The 21,646-nt window shown below is 34.8% G+C and overlaps 2 protein-coding genes across 2 annotated transcripts; both read left to right on the top strand.

Annotated features, from left to right (window-relative positions):
* Window positions 1-374: 374 nt before the first annotated feature.
* LOC141641771 (uncharacterized) lies at window positions 375-1,793 on the top strand. Its single transcript, XM_074450420.1, has 6 exons — window positions 375-449; window positions 578-701; window positions 799-928; window positions 1,022-1,182; window positions 1,284-1,400; window positions 1,503-1,793. The coding sequence occupies exons 1-6, from the start codon at window positions 424-426 to the stop codon at window positions 1,791-1,793; spliced, it is 849 nt and encodes a 282-aa protein (XP_074306521.1). The 5' UTR covers window positions 375-423.
* A 17,092-nt stretch (window positions 1,794-18,885) lies between these two features.
* LOC141643701 (small ribosomal subunit protein bS21c-like) lies at window positions 18,886-21,007 on the top strand. The gene is made up of 2 exons (XM_074452972.1): window positions 18,886-19,406; window positions 20,707-21,007. Exons 1-2 carry the CDS (start codon window positions 18,955-18,957, stop codon window positions 20,813-20,815), a joined length of 561 nt encoding a protein of 186 aa, XP_074309073.1. The 5' UTR covers window positions 18,886-18,954; the 3' UTR covers window positions 20,816-21,007.
* Window positions 21,008-21,646: the final 639 nt, after the last annotated feature.

Raw genomic sequence — 21,646 nt, 5'->3', positions numbered from 1 at the left:
AAAAACCTTATATGAGGGGAGTAGAATGACATTGTTACAAGTTGCATCCAGGATAGTTTCTTTAAAATGTGAGTATAATATGCCATTTAAAGCCGTTGATAGTATTGCTACGTTGGTTGAGGATGTTATACCCGATAATAATGTTATGACCCGAAATTTCTATAATACCAAGAAAGTGGTCAAAGGTCTTCAACTTCCACATGAAAAGATTGATGCATGTCCTAAAGGATGTATGCTTTTTTGGAAAGATGATGCTTTGCTTGACAAATGTAAGAAATGTCAAAGGGATAGATATGAGACAAGTGAAGGAAATATTGTTTTGAAGGGGAAGAAGGGTAATAAAAAGAGTGGAAAGAGGAGGAGGAGGAGGAGGTGAGTGAGGAGGAGGAGGAGGTTGCTATACCCCGATCGACTGACGGCAGGATGATCCTTGATCCGAATGGTCTTTGGTAATTTTTTATTCATTCTAGTTTGTAATTTTTTTATTTAGTAATAAATGACTTTTTTTAGACATATGTTAATTATACATTATTTTTGTTTTCCTATATAATTATGTTTTTAACATGTTTGATTTCAGGTTTAGAAGTCAAACAGTTGTTCGTGGTGTGACTAATAGCACCCAAGAGAACATGACACACGGCGTTACTTGTTGGAGTAACGCTAGTGATGAAGATAAGGAGATGTGGTTCAACAACTTCCGGGTATCTATTTATAAAATATATATTATTAAATATAATTTATTTATTCTAATTACCTTATTATTAATTTGTTTCTCATCCATGTGTTTACTTTTTGTAGCGTGTGTTCTATTGGCCAACCGACCTTGAGCGCCTAGTTTGGCAAAGGTATAATGACATTGGCAAGAAGAGGCTAAGGGACAACATGTATAAGGTGTCTAAGAGGAAGAAGGCGCCATCTTTCATGAAAGGTATTTAGTTTCTTTTAATACCCGTAATTAGTTAAAATTAATTACATATTTTGAAAATATATTAATTAATAATTGTTATTTTATTGATTACAGGTTCGTCATATGAGGAATATACCAAGTACCGGAACAGTCCTGAGTTCAAGGAAGCATCGGCCCGGAACAAGATCAACAGGAAAGGAGGAGATAAGGACGCGGAAGTTGAGCCTACTCATTATGGAGGGTCTCAATCTTTTCATGATCGTGTGGTGTTAGATGTAAGTTATTTGTCTTAGCTTTTAATTTAATAGTCTTCTAATTTAATTAGTCTCATTAATTATCATGTTTGAGTAACAATTTCCTTGTTTTTTTCCGGAAGACCAAGAAGAATAAGGGTAAGGTACCCACGATTGTTGATCTCTTTGTTGACACTCACGCAAAGAAGACAAGCAAGGGCAAGTTGATCTTCGCGAAGGAAAAAGATCAACAATTATATGTAAGTGTCAAAAAATAAAAATTTCTTAGCTTTTTAAAGTATATGTTTTATCAATTTTTAGATAAGTAACCTCTAACCATTAATGTTTTATCAATTTTTTAGGAACAATTCCTTGTCCGTAGGAAGAACAACCCGGAAATTGATGACAATGAGCTATGGTTTGATCTTGTTGAGGGGTTCCAAAGAGGAGATGTGTATGGAGCCGGGTCGGCAAAGGAGATTTTCTACCCTCCTACAAGAAGAAGAGGGTCAATTTCCTCCCAACAACAACCTTATACCCCAAGTGTCGTGAGTGTGCTCCAAGCTCAATTAGCCGCCGGGAGAGGCGGGATGCCGAGAGGGAGAGGCGGGATGCCGAGAGAGATCTTTGAAATTCGAGAGGATGAAGGATGAAATGGACCGGATGAACTCCTTCTTCGCCAATTGCAACACTGGGTGGCGCCCGCAACCAAAGGATCCTAGAGATCCTAATCATGGAGGTGGTAGTGGAGCGGGAGCAAGTTTCCCTGTTATGTAGTTTTTTAGAAAACATGTTATTCCCGGATAATGTTAGATGACCAAAACTCGTAGAACTCGTAGTTGTGTGTATGGAACATGATTTTCTTTATCAAGTTTGGTTGTGTTGGCTTCCATGTGTTCTCTGCTGGAAATGTTGGTTTATTTGCAGGTTTTTACGTATTTGGCTAGGTCAAAAACGATTTTTAGGCTAAAAAACATGTAAATTTGGCGACGGACACTGGGCATTTGGCGACGGGAAACCGTCGCTAAGTCTCTGATCATGAATTTATTTTATGGGCATTGGCGACGGAAAACAGTAGTTTTGGCGACCACAATTTGTCGCCAAAATGGCGACCAACATCTGTCGCCAAAATGGCGACCATCATCCGTCGCCTTTTTGAAAAATATGGAGATGACGTGGATTTTAGTAAAGCGACTAATAGCAGTCGCCTTTTTAGCGACTAATGACAGTCGCCAATTTTGGCGACGAATTTCGGTCGCCCGCTTTAAAAAATTCGATCGCCAAAAATTGGCGATTTAACGCTGTCGCCAAAAGCGACCAAACCCAGCTACGAAGTGCGGGCGACGGGTCTTAGTCGCTTTATTCTTAATGGCGACTGTTCTCAGTCGCCTTATATGGTCGCCAATTACCTTATTTGTTGTAGTGGGGGGACCGCAGCCGTTCCCACCTAAGCCTCGCTCATCAATACCGAGCGAAAACCCAAGTTCCTTAATGTGCACACCCCCTTTTGTGGCGGGTTCCACAAAGGGCGAATCAAGGGCGTAAAGCCACTCCCGCAAGTGATTCCACTCAGCCGAGGACGCACCTCGCGAACCAGAGACAATCGATCAACACAACCTACTACAGCCAATCCACACTACCAACAACCACACCAAACCAATTAAACAATACAACCGACATACTAAACAACCAACAGTACTGAGTAGGAAAACCTACCTTTAGCAATCCGCATCAACACCGCAAACGACCATAAGACGACAAGCAACCACCATAACTACCTATTACAAACAGTATGACAACTCTATTACTACTACCACAACCATAACTGAAACTATGGAAGACGATGATGATGATGACATACCTATACATAGCGTTCCGGCAACAAGACCGCTACCCGACTAATGCTTCCCATCCCCATGGTGTCTGGACTCACAAAGGCTCCAAAAGGATGAATATGGGTGAAGGAGAGAGATGTGACGGCAGTTAGGTTTAGGAGAAATGAAATAAAAATGATTTTGGTTTCACGATTCCACGATTTATATTTTACCGCTGAACTCCAGTTACTCGATCGATTATGGGACTTAGTCGATCGAGTGGCCTCTACTCGATCGAGTCACTGAGCTGCTCGATCGAGTAGCCCCCGCTAGATCGAGCTTTCCAAACTCCGAGGGTTACTATGTCACAAGATTGAACTCGTAAGGCTTCCAAAGGTCCAGATATGTGTCTAAGGTCAGTCAACGGCGGTCAACGGGTCCCTAACAGGGTGGGTTAACGGTTCTTTCGTGGCTCGGTCCCAATGATTTGGTAAACAAATGAGTGAGATGAGGGAGAATATTTTATAACATTAATTTTTAGTTAATTCGGTAAATTATACAATATCACTTCTTCTAAGAAATTAGAGCCGTACATTTTTTTTTTTTTTCATTTTAGGCCTGAACGTTGCTTACCCGAACTTTTTATTCATATGGCACATAAGGATTTTTTTACCAATTTGGTATAAGTCCCAACTTTTTTTACCAATTTGGTAGCAAGTGTCAACTTTTTTTACCAATTTGGCGAATGTGAGTTTTTTTACCAATCGATAAGAACCATCCACTTTATTTACCAATTTGGCTATTTGGCCGCCGCTGAGGTACAAACCTATGTTAATTCGACTCTTTATTTTGAAGATATATATGTGTCACATATATATCTTCTTTGAATGATGACATAAGGATCTCAAATTTGGCTTACACTCTTCTTTGAATGATTAACACAGAGCTGGACATAATGTCAACGCGGATTAGGTTATAATGATATATCTTCTTGGTTTGAAGCTCTAATCCTAATTATTGAACACTAATTTCCAGCAAATTGTGATTATAAGAGCATAAACAGGACCCACGGTTCATGCAACTAGCTGTCATTTGGTTCATACTTGCTGACAAAACTAGAAAGCCTAACTTCGTAGACAACTCCAGGCACAGATGTAGGAAGGTTATTGCGACGGAACGGGACGGGGAGGGGTGTGGTGGACTCATACCCATACCCGCTCCACAATCCATAGCGAATACAAGTTTCTAAAACTATATCCGTCCAAACGGAAAAATGGATTATACATTTAGAAATACAATAGCATTGTATAACCATGTCAAATCTAACTAAACCTGACAAAACAGACCCGGCCCGGATGACCTGGCCCGAATAACCCAACCCGATCCTGAATTGAGGGCCCCAAGCTGACTTGAAACCCTAAACCGGAATGTTTATTATCTCAAATTGACAATTACTCCCAAATAATTTGAAAACAACCCACACGAGAATAACCCGGCCTGGCCTGAATTCTTAGAAACCCGAACAATCCTAACCCGAATTGGCCCGATCTGCACCTGACCTGATTGACCCGTCTACCAGGTCTAAATCTAACTGTATTTGAAAATGTGGTACTAAAATCCTGGTACGCCGGCGGCGACATTCAATAATATACTTAACCTAATTATGGTGAGATTTAGCACTAGAAATAGATGGGAAATTGAAGAAGCATGTTTGGGGAAATGCCAAATGTGTTGGATGGGACTAAACGTAACTAGAGTGGAGAAACAAAGACGATGCAGGAGCCAGTAGGGAGTGATAGATGTTGGTACGGTAGAAAGGACATATGATAGTACAGTACTCTTGTTAACAAGTAGTAGTAATAAGTGTCTTTAATAAGTAGTGTGATTAGCATCAAAGAAACAGCATAGTACACTCTAATCAAGTTGTCCATAGTACATTGTCCCTGTTAGTGAAACTTCTACGTCCTAGCTAACTCCACTCTCCTCAACCAAACTCTTCCTAAATTAATACGGAGTATTACCACATGGAGATGCATATATACAAGTACACTTCCTTACATTCCTCATTCTTGTAACTTCTACGACTAATCGATTACACTGTGGTATTAGATCGTTTTGAATGGTTTACCCAGTGCACACCGAAGTCCGAAAGTAGCGGCTGCCGGTTCCCTTATCAACAAAAAAAAAAAAAAATTATGATTACAATTTACAACCCTATGAAAAAAAAGATCATGAGATTGTCCTTTTCTATAGAATACCATCCATTTATCGCTAATTTGTCAACAAATGGACTGACTGTCTTACGGTATGAGACCGTCTTTTTTTTTTGATGACGAGGGAGTTGAATCCCACTGGGCCCATGCATTCTCGCACCACCACATGGACAATGTAAGCACCCCTTCGGGGGCTGCAGTGGCCAAGTGATCATCGCCCCAGCTGGTAGTCAAACCTGGGACCTCTCAACTCCTGCATTTCTACAGTATGAGACCGTCTTACACATACTGAAACACAATTTTAATTATAGAGTATGGATCATTTATGATTGTAAAAAAAGCAAAACTTAAAAGTGCCTCGATGAGGGATCGAACCTAGGACGTCCAGATCTAAAAAATGATCATCTGACTCGCTTGAAAAGCACAATCACACTATCTTATTAGCACTATTTCCTAACCTTAATATTGCAATTAGCAACTGTACTGCAAAGGTACAATTATATGAACCCAGAATTTGGTGTTTTCTGACTGTTTTAAAGACTTGTGATCTCGGTTAAGCTCACTGACAAAATCAAATACTCGTACGAAGTACTCCGTAAGTAACATCTGCAGCCCTTTCTGTGTACTACCACTAGTTTTGAGGTGTCTTTTGATAATGGAGTAGTTTCTTCACCAAATAATTCCATACTTTTCTGCTTGCTTCTAATAATGTATGGTCACAGACTCACAGTTACGAACGATAACATTGAAAGTACTGCAATACACCCATTATTTAGTACTGGTAATAATCCGTATGTCGTATGACATGATTGTCCTATTAATAAATAATAACCATGATTGTGTGACTTGGCGTAAAGCATTAGCTATGTCGTCCTTGTGTACTCAGTACTCTCCAGGCGCTATCAATAAGCTGTTTAGTTGGGGTTTCAAACAAGTTACGAGTGCAGTACAATACAAGCTAAGGAGATTTGCAATCTAGTGGACTAATTAGATCACTCCACTGCTTGCACCTTGTTTAGTTGGGTTGGAACTAGACCCGGCAATTGGGTAGGGTTCGGTGTGGAACCTTTTGGGTAGTCAATTCATGTTCTGATCTACTACAGGTTGTTCTTTTCGGATTCCTGTAAGATCAATACTGGTCAGGTCGCCAGGCCGGTTTCTTCTGATCTAGATGCTACTATACATTGAACTGAAAATGGTCTACTATTGATGTAGCTAAATGCAGTCAAGTGAGCCTAATTGTTCAGTTAAGAAACCTGAAAGCATTACCTAATACATGTACAGAAAAACATCAGACACCTAATCTTAGCCATTTTGGCTGAAAGCTGGTTAACATTATATCTTATACGGAGTATTAGTTGTTGAATAACTTTCAGAGATGCTATTTAGACACAGGAAAGAATAGCTAACAATTGCAGCAACCATTTATGTACTTCGACCTACCTATCTACCATTTATTCACATTTTTTTGCGACATTAAGGGTGTGTTTGGATTGAGTGATTTAGAGGGAAAAGAAAGAGAGGGGGAGTAGGGGATTTAGAATCATTTGTTTGGATAGCAAATAAGGGTGGAGGGAAATGAAGGGAGAGAGATTTGGAGGGATCCATTTTCCCTCCTCCAAGGCAAATCAAAATCTCTCCACAATAGGCAAGATTTGGAAGGAAATTGTATCTAAACACCTACTCCCCATTTGCCCTCCCCTTCCCTTACCTCCCTTTCTCTTCCCTCCTTCCCCCTCCCCTCCCTTTCCCTCTACTTTCGCTATCCAAACACACCCTAAGGGTGTGTTTGGATAACAAAAATGGAGGGAAAGGAAGGGGAGGGGGGAAGGGAAAGGGAGAGAAGGGAAGGGGAGGGGAAATGGAGTGTGGGTGTTTGGATACAATTTCCTTCCAAATCTTGCCTATTGTGGAGAGATTTTGATTAGACTTGGAAGAGGGAAATTGAATCCCTCCAAATCTCTCCCCCTTCATTTCCCTCCACACTCATTTGCTATCCAAACAAAGGATTTTAAATCCCCTACTCTCCCTCCCTTTCTTTTCTCTCCAAATCTTTCAATCCAAACACACCCTAACAAATAACAATGTGATATGTCCTAAAGTAAAAAAGGAGCAAACATAAGAATCCTTTTACACTATATATGTTCTTGGCATTGTAGGTGATAATATTGATTCACGGATAGATACACTAGAGTAGCATAAACTTAACTCACCTTTTTTACATTTCGTATTTGAAGGGTTCTTTTTCTCTTTTGCATATAAATCTCGTCGACTCAACCTCGATTATTTATTATACAATTAAGTAGATGACTTACTAAAGTGGCTGTGTTGCAGAGAAACAATAGATTTGGTATTAACAAGTTGTACTTAAATTTTAATGTAAAATAGTAGTCATTTGATGTACTTCTTGACGAAATTATCATCATGGATCATTTAGTAAAGAGTATAAATTCTAAGTTGAAACGGTAGTAATGATATTTTATCACTAAATCAGTAAATCTCAAATAACATAATGGAGGGTGTATTTTCTTTTCAACCCGGGAATTTTATGTATATGGTAGAAATAAAGTGAAAAACAAAACTAAATGAACGAATATGAAGTAAACTGAAACTAATTCCGAAAAAACAAGGCCTTAGTACTTGCGAAGTATAACACAAGGCAGTGCAGTGAGCCACATATATGTTGTTGTGTACTGTTTACTATGTAGTGAGTAACTTAGAAATGATCCCATGTTCTATGGACATGATGCAGTAGAGAGTACAAACTAGTAAGGAAATCGGTGCAATGACAGGCCCATCTGGCCATCTACCTCAACCAAAAAGCCCCTGTCCCACACCACCAAACATCAAACATTGAAAATTTTAAAGGTAAATTTATGCACAGTTATTTTGTGGTTGTGGCCACATAGCTCTTGCATTCAGCACATGCAAGCCATGTTACTCTTCCCCTCACTTTCTCTGTGGATATAATCACTACTTCCTCTGCTAGATTAAGAGAGCCTTCACAAATCAGAACTTCAAGAAGAGTCCGATGCAATTTTCATTTTGGGTAATTTGAAAAGAGTCTGTGTGTATACTGTACCTCTCTAGGCATATACCATATTCCTAAAACTAACATTAACTATATATTTGGGTATACCGTACTTCTCTAGGCATGGTATTAAATTTGGTCGTGACACTGTTGTCACCACCACATCCGTGAAGTGAGGAACACTAATCACCGAGAACATGAGTGCGGAACTGAACATAAAAAAAGAGAGATTTAAAAAGCTACCTGTTTATAACTGATGAGGACTGAGAAAAGTCATGCCTGTTCATAGTCATTTCTTGTTGGATAACCTTTACAAGTGCTCATGGAAAACAGATTGACATCTTGCTTTCTCAACCTATCTTAAACATTGAAGATCACTATGAATATTTGATGTTGATTCATGTTCTCACTCTATAGTCATCGAAAAATATTAAAATAGTACTCCCTTTGTCTCAATCATCTGTTAAACTTTTATTATTCGTTATGAATATTAAGGTCAACAAAAGATTAGGACGGAGCGAGCAAAACCACTCCAATACAGTATTTCATTAACTTACGATGTATCCACAGTAACGTAAATGATTTTCAGCTTAAGGCAATAATAATTTTCTGATACACAAAGACTACTAAATGTAGCTGATATTTGGCTGATAAGGTCGACATTTGACTGATACATTCGATACTTGGCCGAGACAAGGCTAATAGAGCCAATAATAAAACAAGCCGCGATAAATCGTAACAATGCACAGGCCACCGCGATTTAGTCCACTCTACGGAGTCCTACATAAAAATGTCTCTATTTCAGTTTGATCAAGTAAAGAGAATATATAGTTCTGTGTGGCATTTAATCAAACACATTCCGTACAACAACATGATCCAAAACCCTACTACAAAAATAGCAACAATGCAGTTGATAAGATCAACCAAATGAAAAGCATAAACGTATAATTAATGGCTTACGTTGATGATAGAATAGATGGGGGTTCACATGTTTTCCCGGTGGAGAAGGAAGTGATAAGGTAGACATAAGCCCTCTTTACACCCAACACTCGTCGGACACACGCCTAAATATGTTCTTTCGTAATTTAGCGCCCTTTTTTTGACTTAATTTCGATTCTAATAAGTTGATTTAGTTGATTCACTCCATTCGATTCGATTGATTCGATTCGATTCATTCCATTCGATTCGATTCGATTCGATTCACTCCATTCGATTCGATTCGATTGATTCGATTCGAGTAAATATTAGTTTATTTCAACATTACTATTATTATTCTTATTGATATCATTATTATTATTTTTATATTCATGTATTTACTATTGTTATTATTATTATTATTATTATTATTATATTATTTATATATTTATTATATTACTATTATATTTATTAATAATTAATTCGTATTGTTTATATTGTTTATATTGTTATATTTATATTTAATATATTTATTATTATTATTATTATTATTATTATTATTATTATTATTATTATTATTATTATTATTATTATTATTATCATCATCATCATTATTATTATATTATATTTATTATTTTATTGATATATTCATTATTATTAATATTATTCATAACATATTTATTATTAATATTATACTAGTTGGAAAGCCCGTGCGATGCACGGGGCTTCTATTAGGATTATCTGTAAAAATATATTCTTAATAACGGAGACAGGCCTTTATGAGTCTTGTAATTATTTTAACCTACAACAACTACGTAAAACTGAATGATGTTACGTAAAACAATAATTATCATAATTATATATAGTGTGCTCAAAGAAAATGTTAGATCTCTTAAACATAATTTTACCTTTATTATATATATTTACAATTATGTGTATTTGCTCCTTAAAAACTTCTCGCAACATCAAATCCAAACTGAATTCCAATAGAATTATTAGTTTCTAAACAACAATAAAAAATATTTGTAATTCTATTGCATACAATGCACGGGGGCAACATCATTTATTAGTTTTATGACATCATTTAAAATCGTTGAGTTACCAAGTTAGTATTTTTTTGGCAACGCTGAAACGTTGGTTTACGTTACCATGATCCGGTAATAGAAAACTATTAAATTTAACAAAAAGTCAAACTATGCTGATATTGAGAGCAAACAAAATTTCGAGAGTTGATTTAGATGAGGAGTGACTAATCATCCGTTCCCCGTACAAAAACGCAACAAAAATGTTGGCATTTGGTATTGACTATATCAGTTGTAACATTCACAGATATAATTGGATTGTAGAGTTATTATTCTTATAATCTCGCGCGTCATCGATTTTTAATAGAAATAGTATTTGACTATTTACAATTAAGACTACTTGTCCTTAAAAGTTTCATGCAAAATATATAATACGACACATAATTTGATAAATTTGTGAAAACTTCTTTGTAACTAATGTCCTTCGTTTGGCCTTGATACATTTGGTCTCTATCACGATGAGGGCCTTAATGCCTTGGATGACGTTGTTCTTGACGCTTCTACGTAAAGGTGGTCATTACTAAAAACTGGTTTTAGCACATAAATTCCAACATGATTAAATGATTGTCTCTGACTCTTGTTTACTGTCTAGCGTAGCATAGCCTCAATGTATATTGTCTCCAGAACGAAAGGAATCTTTATATCCGAGGAACTCATTCCTATGCTCGGTTCAATACCTTTTGTTTTTTTGGAACCCGTAATTATCTTCCTTTCTATTTCGAATTTCGAAGGCGTTTGATAATAAGACGATGTCTCTTTAGATAATTCTCTTACGGAGTTGATGTTCCTCAACAACATAACCGACATACCACACTTGGTAGAATATACCATTATGAGTTATGTTAAAAAATTCATCATGTATACTCCTTTCCCTTCTTAATAAACATTTTTCCCATTGCTTCTCAAGAGTCAAACGTCGTTTATAACTTTGACCATTAATATGTCAAAAATCATGGTCAAACTAATGTATTGACGGCTCTGCAAAAGCAATACGTAGGATCATTGCGAAGAGGATGACGTACATTTAGTGTGAAATTCCAAAAGAACAATGAATTTTGCTCCCAATGTCTAACGGGACTAAAATACTCTACCAAGTCTCGAATAATAGAAAAAAAAAGCGACTCCTAAAAGCAAAGATGTCATACGGGCGAGGGGTCATGACGAACGTAGGCTTTCTCATACCCATATTAATTAGAAAAGTTACATGCCCTTAGTTGTCACAAGTGAAAAATTTCAAAACCATAGATCAACTTGTTTAAAATAGTTCGTGCCATATAAATGTTATATTCTCGCTTATTCTATAGTTTTCAAATATTATTTCTGATATTTTATTCACCCATGTCTACCTAACACTCATGATTGGCATGATTTAAAATTCAATTTGAGTCTGAAACTTTATTTATATTCGTTGCATCCAAGACAAAAGAGATATATGTTGGCCTACTTTATAATTCTTATTTCTCAATATTTGTAGAGAAATATATTACACTTAAATACTTTAGACTACCATATATTTTACATATAGCATATGCTATATTCCATGATATATATCACTTTGTAAGATTACTATATATTTTTCTCATACTATTATTATCACATTTTAAACATAAATATATTTTAATTATTATATTTAAGAATTTTCTCCATCACAAATATCTTCGATCTCTTATTTGAAAAATACATCGCCGAAATACTAATTAGTGTGATTTTATAAAATACGAAAATCTCCCTAAAATACAACACCAAATACACAATATTTATTAAAATTAGAAAATGTAATGATATTTTGATTTTTCGTATATAAAATTGTCCTCACGTTTTCCCTTTTCTATCTTAATAACTAGATTTTGTGCCCGTGCGTTGCACGGGTTTCAAATTTGTCCTTCCTCCAATTGTTTAGATCTTTTAATATCATTTTGAATGATACGTAAAAGTTGTATTTCAATTACTCAAATAAGGTACTCCGTATAAATCTTCCACTGGTACATAACTTATAAAACTCTATTAGATAGAATTTGCACAAATATTGGGATAACTAACTATACATAAATATTGGGATAATTATACATAATATTATTTTAAATAAAAATTAATTAGGTAGTTTTATAAAGTTGGAGTCTCTAGAATTGCCTGAAAAAAGTCTCTTTTACATCTCATTCTTAGGCTTTTAGCCAATAGATACGACGGGCCTGTTTATAATGCGCTGTCTTGCACAACGTAGTAACTAAAAAATGTTTTCACGATTAAAATTATATGCTACTTTGTGTGGTGTTCAAACCATGTATGAGATTAATTTTTTGATCAACTAACTGCAAATCTATCATTCATTTTATTATGTTATATCTTTAGCTTAAGAATCTAAGATAAGATAATAGTACTCCTCATATAAGGTTTTCTATATTAGTTTGACGAGATTGTTCAATATTTACTAAAATGACATTTCTTTATGTCACAATAATTATGGGAAAATAGTCTTATACGAAAACAACTTTGAAAATGAAATCAATTATTACTTTCTGTGATATAATTAATCAGTGGAACAATTCTAAGCTTATTTGTTGTAATTAGTTTGCACTAAATTATTTTCCTCTTGTCTAAGAAAACAATATACGTTCGACATGTGTCATGTTTTATTCATGCTCAAAGTTGTACATATATTGTGAAACCGAACTAAATTGAGTATTAGCGAGTATGACTGGAGCAATATACAAATTACCGTATAAGCGGCTTTACATTCTAAATTTTAAATTTATATAAAAAGATATAATATTAACTATATTTTCATTTAAATATTTGATTTAACAAATCCGTTTTACACAATTTGTATGTAAGACTACCTTATAAAAGAAACTTATTTAATTTTTCGATATTAATATCTACAATTATATCTCAACAACTATATATTTATTCATTTATCAAAACAAAACAAATTTTTATCAAAACAAAACAAATTTTATCTTATTGAGATGATAGAGTTGCATTGGTTACAAATATCATCTGATAAATTGTTAGCCTATATATTCTCTAATTCAACCAAAAATTGAAAGATAAAAACAGTTCATCAACGTTGACCACTTTAACTGTTTTTTCTTATGCAAATTAATCTTATTGTATTACGTGACCCTTTTGTTTTTGATTGTGACAATGGTAATTTCGTACCTATTATTCTACCATAAATATGTTTCGTATTTGTAAATATAATGTGTATGCATTTTGTTTCGTATTTGTAAATATAATCTCCATATTTTCACAGAATGTATAAAACAGACAAAAACAATACATTCTCTATCAATACATGTCCGAGCATCTTGACTACCAAATGCTTTGAACTTGCGTTTTCTTATTCCATCTTAGCATGCCGATCTGTGGAGGTATCACATATTCAGAGGTTGTTCCACCGATATTTATGTTGAGTCACAATTTCTGACGGCATGACTATCTCAAACTATTTAGCATTTTTTCTCATCCTTTAATTAGTGCTAGGATACCCCATCTTCTATTGTCTTTGCAAATTGAAAACCAAACGTAAAAAGCAACCAAATAATAACAATTTACACTACAACGTAAGCTCATTTACACCAACATAAGTAACAAAAAAATAAATTTAGGAAGAAGGATGATATACGTACGACAAATATAGGACATCAGCTCTTCTTTTATTATATAGGGTTAATAAGTATACAAATTCAACTCAAATACTATTAGCAACAAATATAGACGACGACTGTTAGAAGTTTGGTACTACTACAATGACAAAACTTATCTATACAAATATCACAAAATATAATAATGTATTTCTCTTAAGTATTTTATGAAAGATGGACTTGCAATAGATATATCCGTATAATAGAAATGCATAAGTCATTACTTGGTTGCTCTTTGATTTTGTAGTCCTTCTTATTAGGAACCTTTCTCAATCTATATAAACTGAGACAATTCTAATGAGAATACAACTTGGGCTTTCACTCTCTTAACATGGTATTCAGCCAAACAAAAAGTTTTAACCTTAAAAAAACTACCGCCGTTGTCTTTCTTCACCGTGCCTGGTGATGAATTGACTACTATCTATCACAATTATGAAATTTTGCGTACAACTTGACTTCTGTTTTCCTATTGCTAATAAATGAGCAGCGTAGGAAGAATATGATTAATCCACAACTCTGATGGTAAATTGTCGTACAAGTTCCTGCTCTCCATAATTTACAATGAATGAGACGATCTTTCATGTAAGACGGATTAATTTCAATCCCATCAATCTGAGAATTACAAAATAGCAAAGTTTGTCTGCTTTGAATAGTACAGATTAATTTCAATCCCATCAATCTGAGAAGTAGAAAATAGCAAGTTTGTTTGCTTTGAATGTTAATAGAAAGTGCAAATAAACTATAATATCAAAACTAATAGCACAAATGTCGTGAGCACAATCAATAAATCCGACTCGATGTACGTCGTACAATCCTGTTGTCAAAGAACAAAGTATGAGATAACCAAATGGGTTTGGTGTAGTGGTTGCTCACTTCATCCCTTAACCATGAGGTCAGAGGTTCGATCCCTGCCCATGGGAATGGAGCAAAACTCTTTGGCCAGCCGTTTACCTCTTCGTGAGAGCACCCGCGGCGAGGGGATTATACACTGTTGTCGACGGTGGACACCCCGGTTTACACCAAAAAAAAAAAAAAAAACAAAGTATGAGATTAATAATGAATACATAAAATACATACGTAAAGAAAGTATGAGATTAATAACGAATACATAAAATACATACGTAATATATATTAATACAACAATTAAGAATTTATAAGAATAAAACTACATATATTGTATAATATGCATGCTAATGAAGATAGGCAACAATGGTCATATATATGCGCACCAAAATACAATGGTCATGTGCTTCTTTGTTGCCATACTGCATTACTAAAGGTACCTGCTTGCCTCTTGTAAAGTTGCTCAGTAATTCTTTTGGTCCGTAGAATATAGTTGGGATAATTCTTCATGTTTTGGAGCAGCTAATGTCACGGTCTTCGTGGCTAATCCACGAAGATCTATCAAAAACTTGACTTACCTCTAGGGTTTTACTACCCTGTGCTTCCATAATCATGTATGGTGGAGGTAAATTTTCCACACTAATTCCCTGTTCTTTCTTTTTTTATATGCATGTTAAAGGGTGTTTGTTACAAATGTAACTCTATCATATTAATTAGATAGAGTTTGTTTTTTAAATATGTCCGTTTTAATCTCTATCTTATTTAAACTTTATCATTAATATTTTTTTTAATTTCTCTATTATTTATCTATTTAACGTGTTTCATTAAAGTTGGAGTCTTTAGAATTGCCTGAAAAAAGCTTCTTTTATATATATACTAGATTTAATGCCCGGGCGATGCCCGGGCCAACTTGTAATATTCTATTATTATGATGTAATAATACTCGAAGGCTCTGTTCTTTTGCATTTAATTTTGTTGAACTGAACATATAGAAGATGAGCTGAACTTATAAGAGCTTACTTTCTCTGAATCAAACTTATATGGGCTGAATTGAACCTATAGTTTAACTTATAGGAAAATTAGTATAAATTGAGCTCAATGAGAGTTGAAATTACGCCAAAAAGAACAGAGTCTGAGAGTAATTTGTGAAGAGATAGGTTGAACCGAGTTGACCTGAACTTAATAAAGCTAAACTGAACTGGATATAGCTGAATTATTAAAATATACCCAACTGACGTGTGATAAAATGTCGCCGTAGTCAAATAAATAGATCGGTATAGACAATAAATATAATTTAAGATTTATTGTACACAATGCTATGCAAAAAACACTTGACATTAATATATGCACAACTGTGCTTGCAAAAATATCGCGTTCATTAGAATAGAACGACATTGACATTGAATACGAACAAAGGTATGTATAATAACACGAAACACAAATATTAATTTTTATGGGAATGGGAATGAGAAGCGGTATTTATTGCCAAAGAGAAAAAAATTCGATAATATTTAAAATTCTTATAAAAATATTCTTATTAGAGAATTGAATTAAAAGCAATGTAGTGAAATATTATGAATGAGATTGGGAATATCATATTTAGATATTATGTTACATTTTTTTTTTATATAAATAAGCAGCTGTAAATCCCGAGACTTACGCGAGTAGGATCCCACACAAGTTAGAAAAATAAATAAATAATAACAATACATCTAAAACTAATAGACCCTTATTTATGTTTGTTAAAAGAGATAAAACTAACATAAATAAATCAATTGATGAAATACTCCGTTCTCTTTTGTTGGCTATACTGCTATAGACGGCCGTGTTGTTGTCGTTAGTAGAGTTTGTGTTCATGTAGAAAGAGTTGTTTGTCCATTAGTCAAATGTGTCGTGTTCTTATCAAGATTGGTAAATTGGTTTTAAGATCAAGATAAGAATAGAATCCCTCCTATAATGCCTTTCCTCTTCATGAACCAAACAATTTGCCCCTTATTATAATCTCTCATCAAAATAATATTACCTAGTAAAGCTAAAACTCTATCAAAGTCGTATTTATGGTAATGACTTAATGTCGACATGTCTTTTGATTTAAACAAAATCCTTATAATAAACTCAAGAAAAAAAATTAGGATTTTTCATGTCTTTTGGACCCCTAAGCTAAGCTTATTAACTGATATCCATATAAAAGAGTAGTGGATGTTATTTTCGTTAAAAATTCAATACTTCAACATGGCTTAGTCAATATATCATCTATTTATATCTCCTTAAGAATAATGGATATTCGTATATATATTTGTACCATTAAGGCTATTGAATATTATGTTAAAGACACAAATTTTGTGAATGAATTCCCTCCTTCATCATGTCGGTCATGAAGTTGGTTGTATAAGGGTTGTTATATATTGATCAACCAAATCCCCAAATTTATACCAGCCATGCATGATTACCTTAGTCATCTTCAAAAATTGTAATGTAATCACGTCTTTTAAAGCGTAATAAAAGGGCAACTTGATCAGAATAATGGACAAATTAAGAATACTTATTACATAAAATTTCATTAAGTAACAAATTATCAATTGAACTTCAAATTTTCACAAGTTGGCTAATACTAAGCAACTCGAGTGGAAACTAAGGTTTTGGAAAAACACTAAAACGGTAATAAACAACGCATATGAAGTCACATACAACCAATAATCAAAATGCCATATTATTGTTCAAGTCGAGTTCAACCTTTTGCAAAGCTATCCATATATGTTAATAAATTGAAACCAAGTTTGTCAATTGTGCATTGTACCTGCAAAATAAAATTAGTCATAGAAAATTAGAAAACTGGAGGAAAATACAGTAGAAAAAAAAAACAGCAAAACGTAAGGAATAATAAGAATGAATGGTTAGCAAAATTGAGAGCCAATAAAGTATGTATATAGACACAATGATAATGTTGGTTAGAAACACAATCATAGGTTAAAAACTAAGATCATAAGAAAATAAAATAAAAAATTTAAATCACATATAAATGAAAAGCATAAATTGTACGCACCATATTTGAAATCTTGACCCCGAAAATCAATATTTATATATACAAAGAGTTTGAGTCCTCTTATTACTAAAACTTATTATTATTAGTATTTAATTAATAATTAATTGGACCTCATATATATGTAAACGGTATAGTATTAGTCTAGTAGGTGTAAAATCTTATCATATTATATAATATAATATTTTTTTTATTAGTTGTAATTTATATTCTAATATTGTAATTCTAAAGTTTATCTTTATATTAATTGTTTTTAAATCAAGTAGTTTGTAGAAGGTGGAGACTCTAAAATAGCTCGAAAAAAGCTTCCTTTATTAATATAGATAGATATTGATGATTGATTTATAGAACACATCAATATTGTAGACTTTAACAGTAAATTTAAAGTGTAATTATTAATAATGCTCATTTCTCTATATATTACAATCAAAAATACCGTGCATTTGTACGGGATCGGGATCTAAACTAGTTATATGAACAATTTAGAGGTCACAATTTAAAACAATGGATAATAAAATGAGAGAAAAATAATAGCCGTATATATAGGTGGCCAATTACACGGGTTAGCTTGACTCCACCCGTCTCTCGGGTCGTCAAAAACAAGGCCCAGTGACAAGCCGCCCAACCTTTTGAACCGGCTCAGCCATTCAAGTCCAAGATACTTGACCCGTTAAAAACAAAATAATGGTAATAAGACCGGGCTTGGCTTAAAGTTTGCCCAAGGGTCGGTTCAAGGCAGTCTATCCCTGGGACCGACCAACCCGTCCCACTCCTAGGGGCTTTGTTTTTGTGCCAAAAGTAAAGATAAATAAATGATCGGGATCGAGGGAATACTCCACTGCTCCGTAAAACCTAAAAACTTGTTTTTAAGTCTCGGGATAAAGATATCCTAACCCAATCCGCCATCCACATTAATGTTAAACAATAAGTCTTGCTCAAGACGGAGTATCCGTCTTAAATTTTAAAACAGGTCAAATACTATCACTTGATGGTAATAAAGACATAACTTTTAACGTTTCTTAATTCTTAGGCTACTTGTCATGTGATTTGGTTTGTATTTACCATTTTAAGTTGTTTTAAGCTTAAAACGGATAATTCTGGTCTTAAATGAGAATTTGTGAACATTAAAATCACTATGAAATGACCATAGCACCCTTCAAATTACAAACACTATCCAAAACCAATCCAAGACATCATCCACATTCCACAGTAGCACACTACCATTTTCAACCATGGCATCAACCTCATCTCTTCTCAACTTCCTCTCACCTCTATTCCCTTCAACCACCATCACCACCACCACCAACACTCCCAAATTCCCACCTCAAACCAACTCTTCATCAACACTACTCTCCATTACACCATCATCATCATCTCAAACCCAACAACAAATCAAACCAATTTCAGCCAAAAATGATGAGTTATTATACCAACAAGGTGAAGTAATGGCAGTAGTATGCCCATCACTTGCATATTCAAATACCCTTTTCTTCAATTCTTCTTATAATGTTCAGGTTTTGGTTGATGATAATGAACCTGAAGAAAGATTGCTTAATCGCTTTCGTAGGGAAGTCATGAGAGCTGGTGTTATTCAAGAGTGTAAACGACGTCGTCATTTTGAGAATAAACAGGATAAGGAGAAACGCAAGTCTCGTGAGGCTGCTAAGCGCAATAGCCGCAGAAGGTCTGTCTCTCCACTCTTTTTTATTATCGTTTTTTCTAACATGTGCCCTTAGAAAAACCGTCTTATTATTGCCCTTTTTTTTTCTACAAGTTCTTGCCTTTGCTTCATGATGATTTATACGGAGTATACTTCATCACTAATTCTTATATGAGACGATTTTACCATAAGTTTAGTCTGAGACCTCTCAAGCTCCCACATAAATTGAAATCTTTTTTAAAATTTCCTTTTTTTGTTAGTTTCTGGTGGTTATGCCTTACAAATTACTCCCAGTGTCCTGGTCACTTGTTCTTCTATTTCATTTTTGGGTGTCTCAGTTAATTTATCCTTTCTACTTTAGGATTGCATTTGACGAGCAATTTGATCTCTCACACCCAATTTGGTCCACTTGTCATCTTATAATCGACTCCCTCCTCTTTCATTGCTCTTTATGCCAAAACAAAAAAATAACTATTGACTGGAATGAAGGGAGTACAATAGGTTTTTTGTGAGGCAGTCTTTCACAAGACTTACTCGTTTTTATTTGGTTTTATGAAATTTAATGTAATTATACTTCCCAAAAAAAATTGAGCTGCCTTATGTTTAGTATGCTTGTACGGCTCTGTTTGGCGAAACTACCTGAAAAAGTAGCTGAAATTTAAAAAGGTAGCTGAAACCTGAAAAGGTAACTGATAAAGTAGCTGAAAATTAGGAGCTGATAAGGTAACTGATTATATAAAAATGTGTTTGGCAAACTAGCTGAAAAAGTAGCTGATTTTGGTAAAATGACGTAAAACGATATGAAAATTATTTAATATTATAGAATAAAGGGTACAAAATGGAAAAAAAGTCATTTCAGGTATCTGATTTCTCAAATGCTGCCTGAGGTAGCATTTCATTTCAGGTACCTTATTTGACCAAATAAGCTATTTGCCAAACACTTGCAAAAAAATCAGGTTGCTGAAATTTTGGTCAAATAAGCTACTTTGGTCAAATAAGCTACCTGAAGTGTCGTGTCAAACGGAGCCGTAGTTGTAGTTGCCGCCTGATTCACTGTTAATACGGATGGGTTCCGAATCTCAGTTATAGTATCACTAGACTTTGTAATTAATCCCTCCGTCCCAAGCGCGTAAGGTAGACCATTTGTGAGAGTAATGGATTACAAAGAATTGAAAGGGGGTATGTTTTGTGACAGCATGATTTTCGTCATTGTATTGTTTTAAAGTTCGCTTAGACTCGGTATGTCTGTTTTAAAGTTCGCTTAGACTCGGTATGTCTGTTTTATTTCGCTTATTGTTACTGAGATGCCTCCCTTTCTTCACAGGCGTGGCCCTCCACCGCGATTTCAAAACAGGGATGAACCTACAAAGGTTGAGAAGAAAGAGGATGATGGAGATAACTGGGAAATGCCACAAGGTGACTCTCCCTTTTGAATTGTCCCGGCTTTTCATGTGCCATCTTCATTAATTTCTCTTTCAGCTGAGCGGTTTTCATTTCTGTAAGTTTTGAATATTTTTAATGGAGTTGTAACTAACCTTGCTTTCCCTTTGTGGTTGGCTCGATGTAATGTGTATGTTGTATTACTGTTGATACCCGAGAGTTTGATTAAAAGAACCTTTCCTACAGAGCTTTTGGTATGGAATGATGCACTGTGAACTGTGGTATCATGTTGCATGGTTTACAGTTTTGTCGACCATTGTTTGCAAACTAGGTCGATTAAAGGAGCCGTTCCTACAAAGCTTTTGGTACGGAACGCTGGCACTGGCACTGTGAACTGTGTACCATGTTGCATGGTTTGCTGGTTTTACCAATGTTTGCGAACAAGGTTGCTATGTTTCTTTTATACCTTTGCGAAATTGAACCTGTTCGTGAACTGGACACCGACCATGCAATACTCGTGGACTATCAAGTCATGAATGTGAAGTTGTTGCAGTAAAAAAGGGAGAACGCTAACGAGTCTGCAGGGTTGCGACTTGCATCACAGTGTTATTCTGTTGTCATGCTATGTACTCTGTACATGTTATAAGGAAAACTGAAGTGCTTAAAATCAATTGCAAAAACAATGGACCTTCTCCAACACAAATTGATCATTCTGACCCTATAAATCCAAAACTCGATGATCTGCAGTCGTGTATGAATCCGTGGACAAACTGACAAGGGATGCACCGTTTTTTTTTTATCTTGACCCAACCCGAACTGAAACCAAGTCGACATGACCAATAATGACTCAACCCAATTGATGATCAGACAACCCAACTGATACT

This window comes from Silene latifolia, chromosome 2 (assembly GCF_048544455.1).
Source record: "Silene latifolia isolate original U9 population chromosome 2, ASM4854445v1, whole genome shotgun sequence".
NCBI lineage: Eukaryota > Viridiplantae > Streptophyta > Magnoliopsida > Caryophyllales > Caryophyllaceae > Silene > Silene latifolia.
This window is presented reverse-complemented; position numbering and strand designations above follow the sequence as displayed.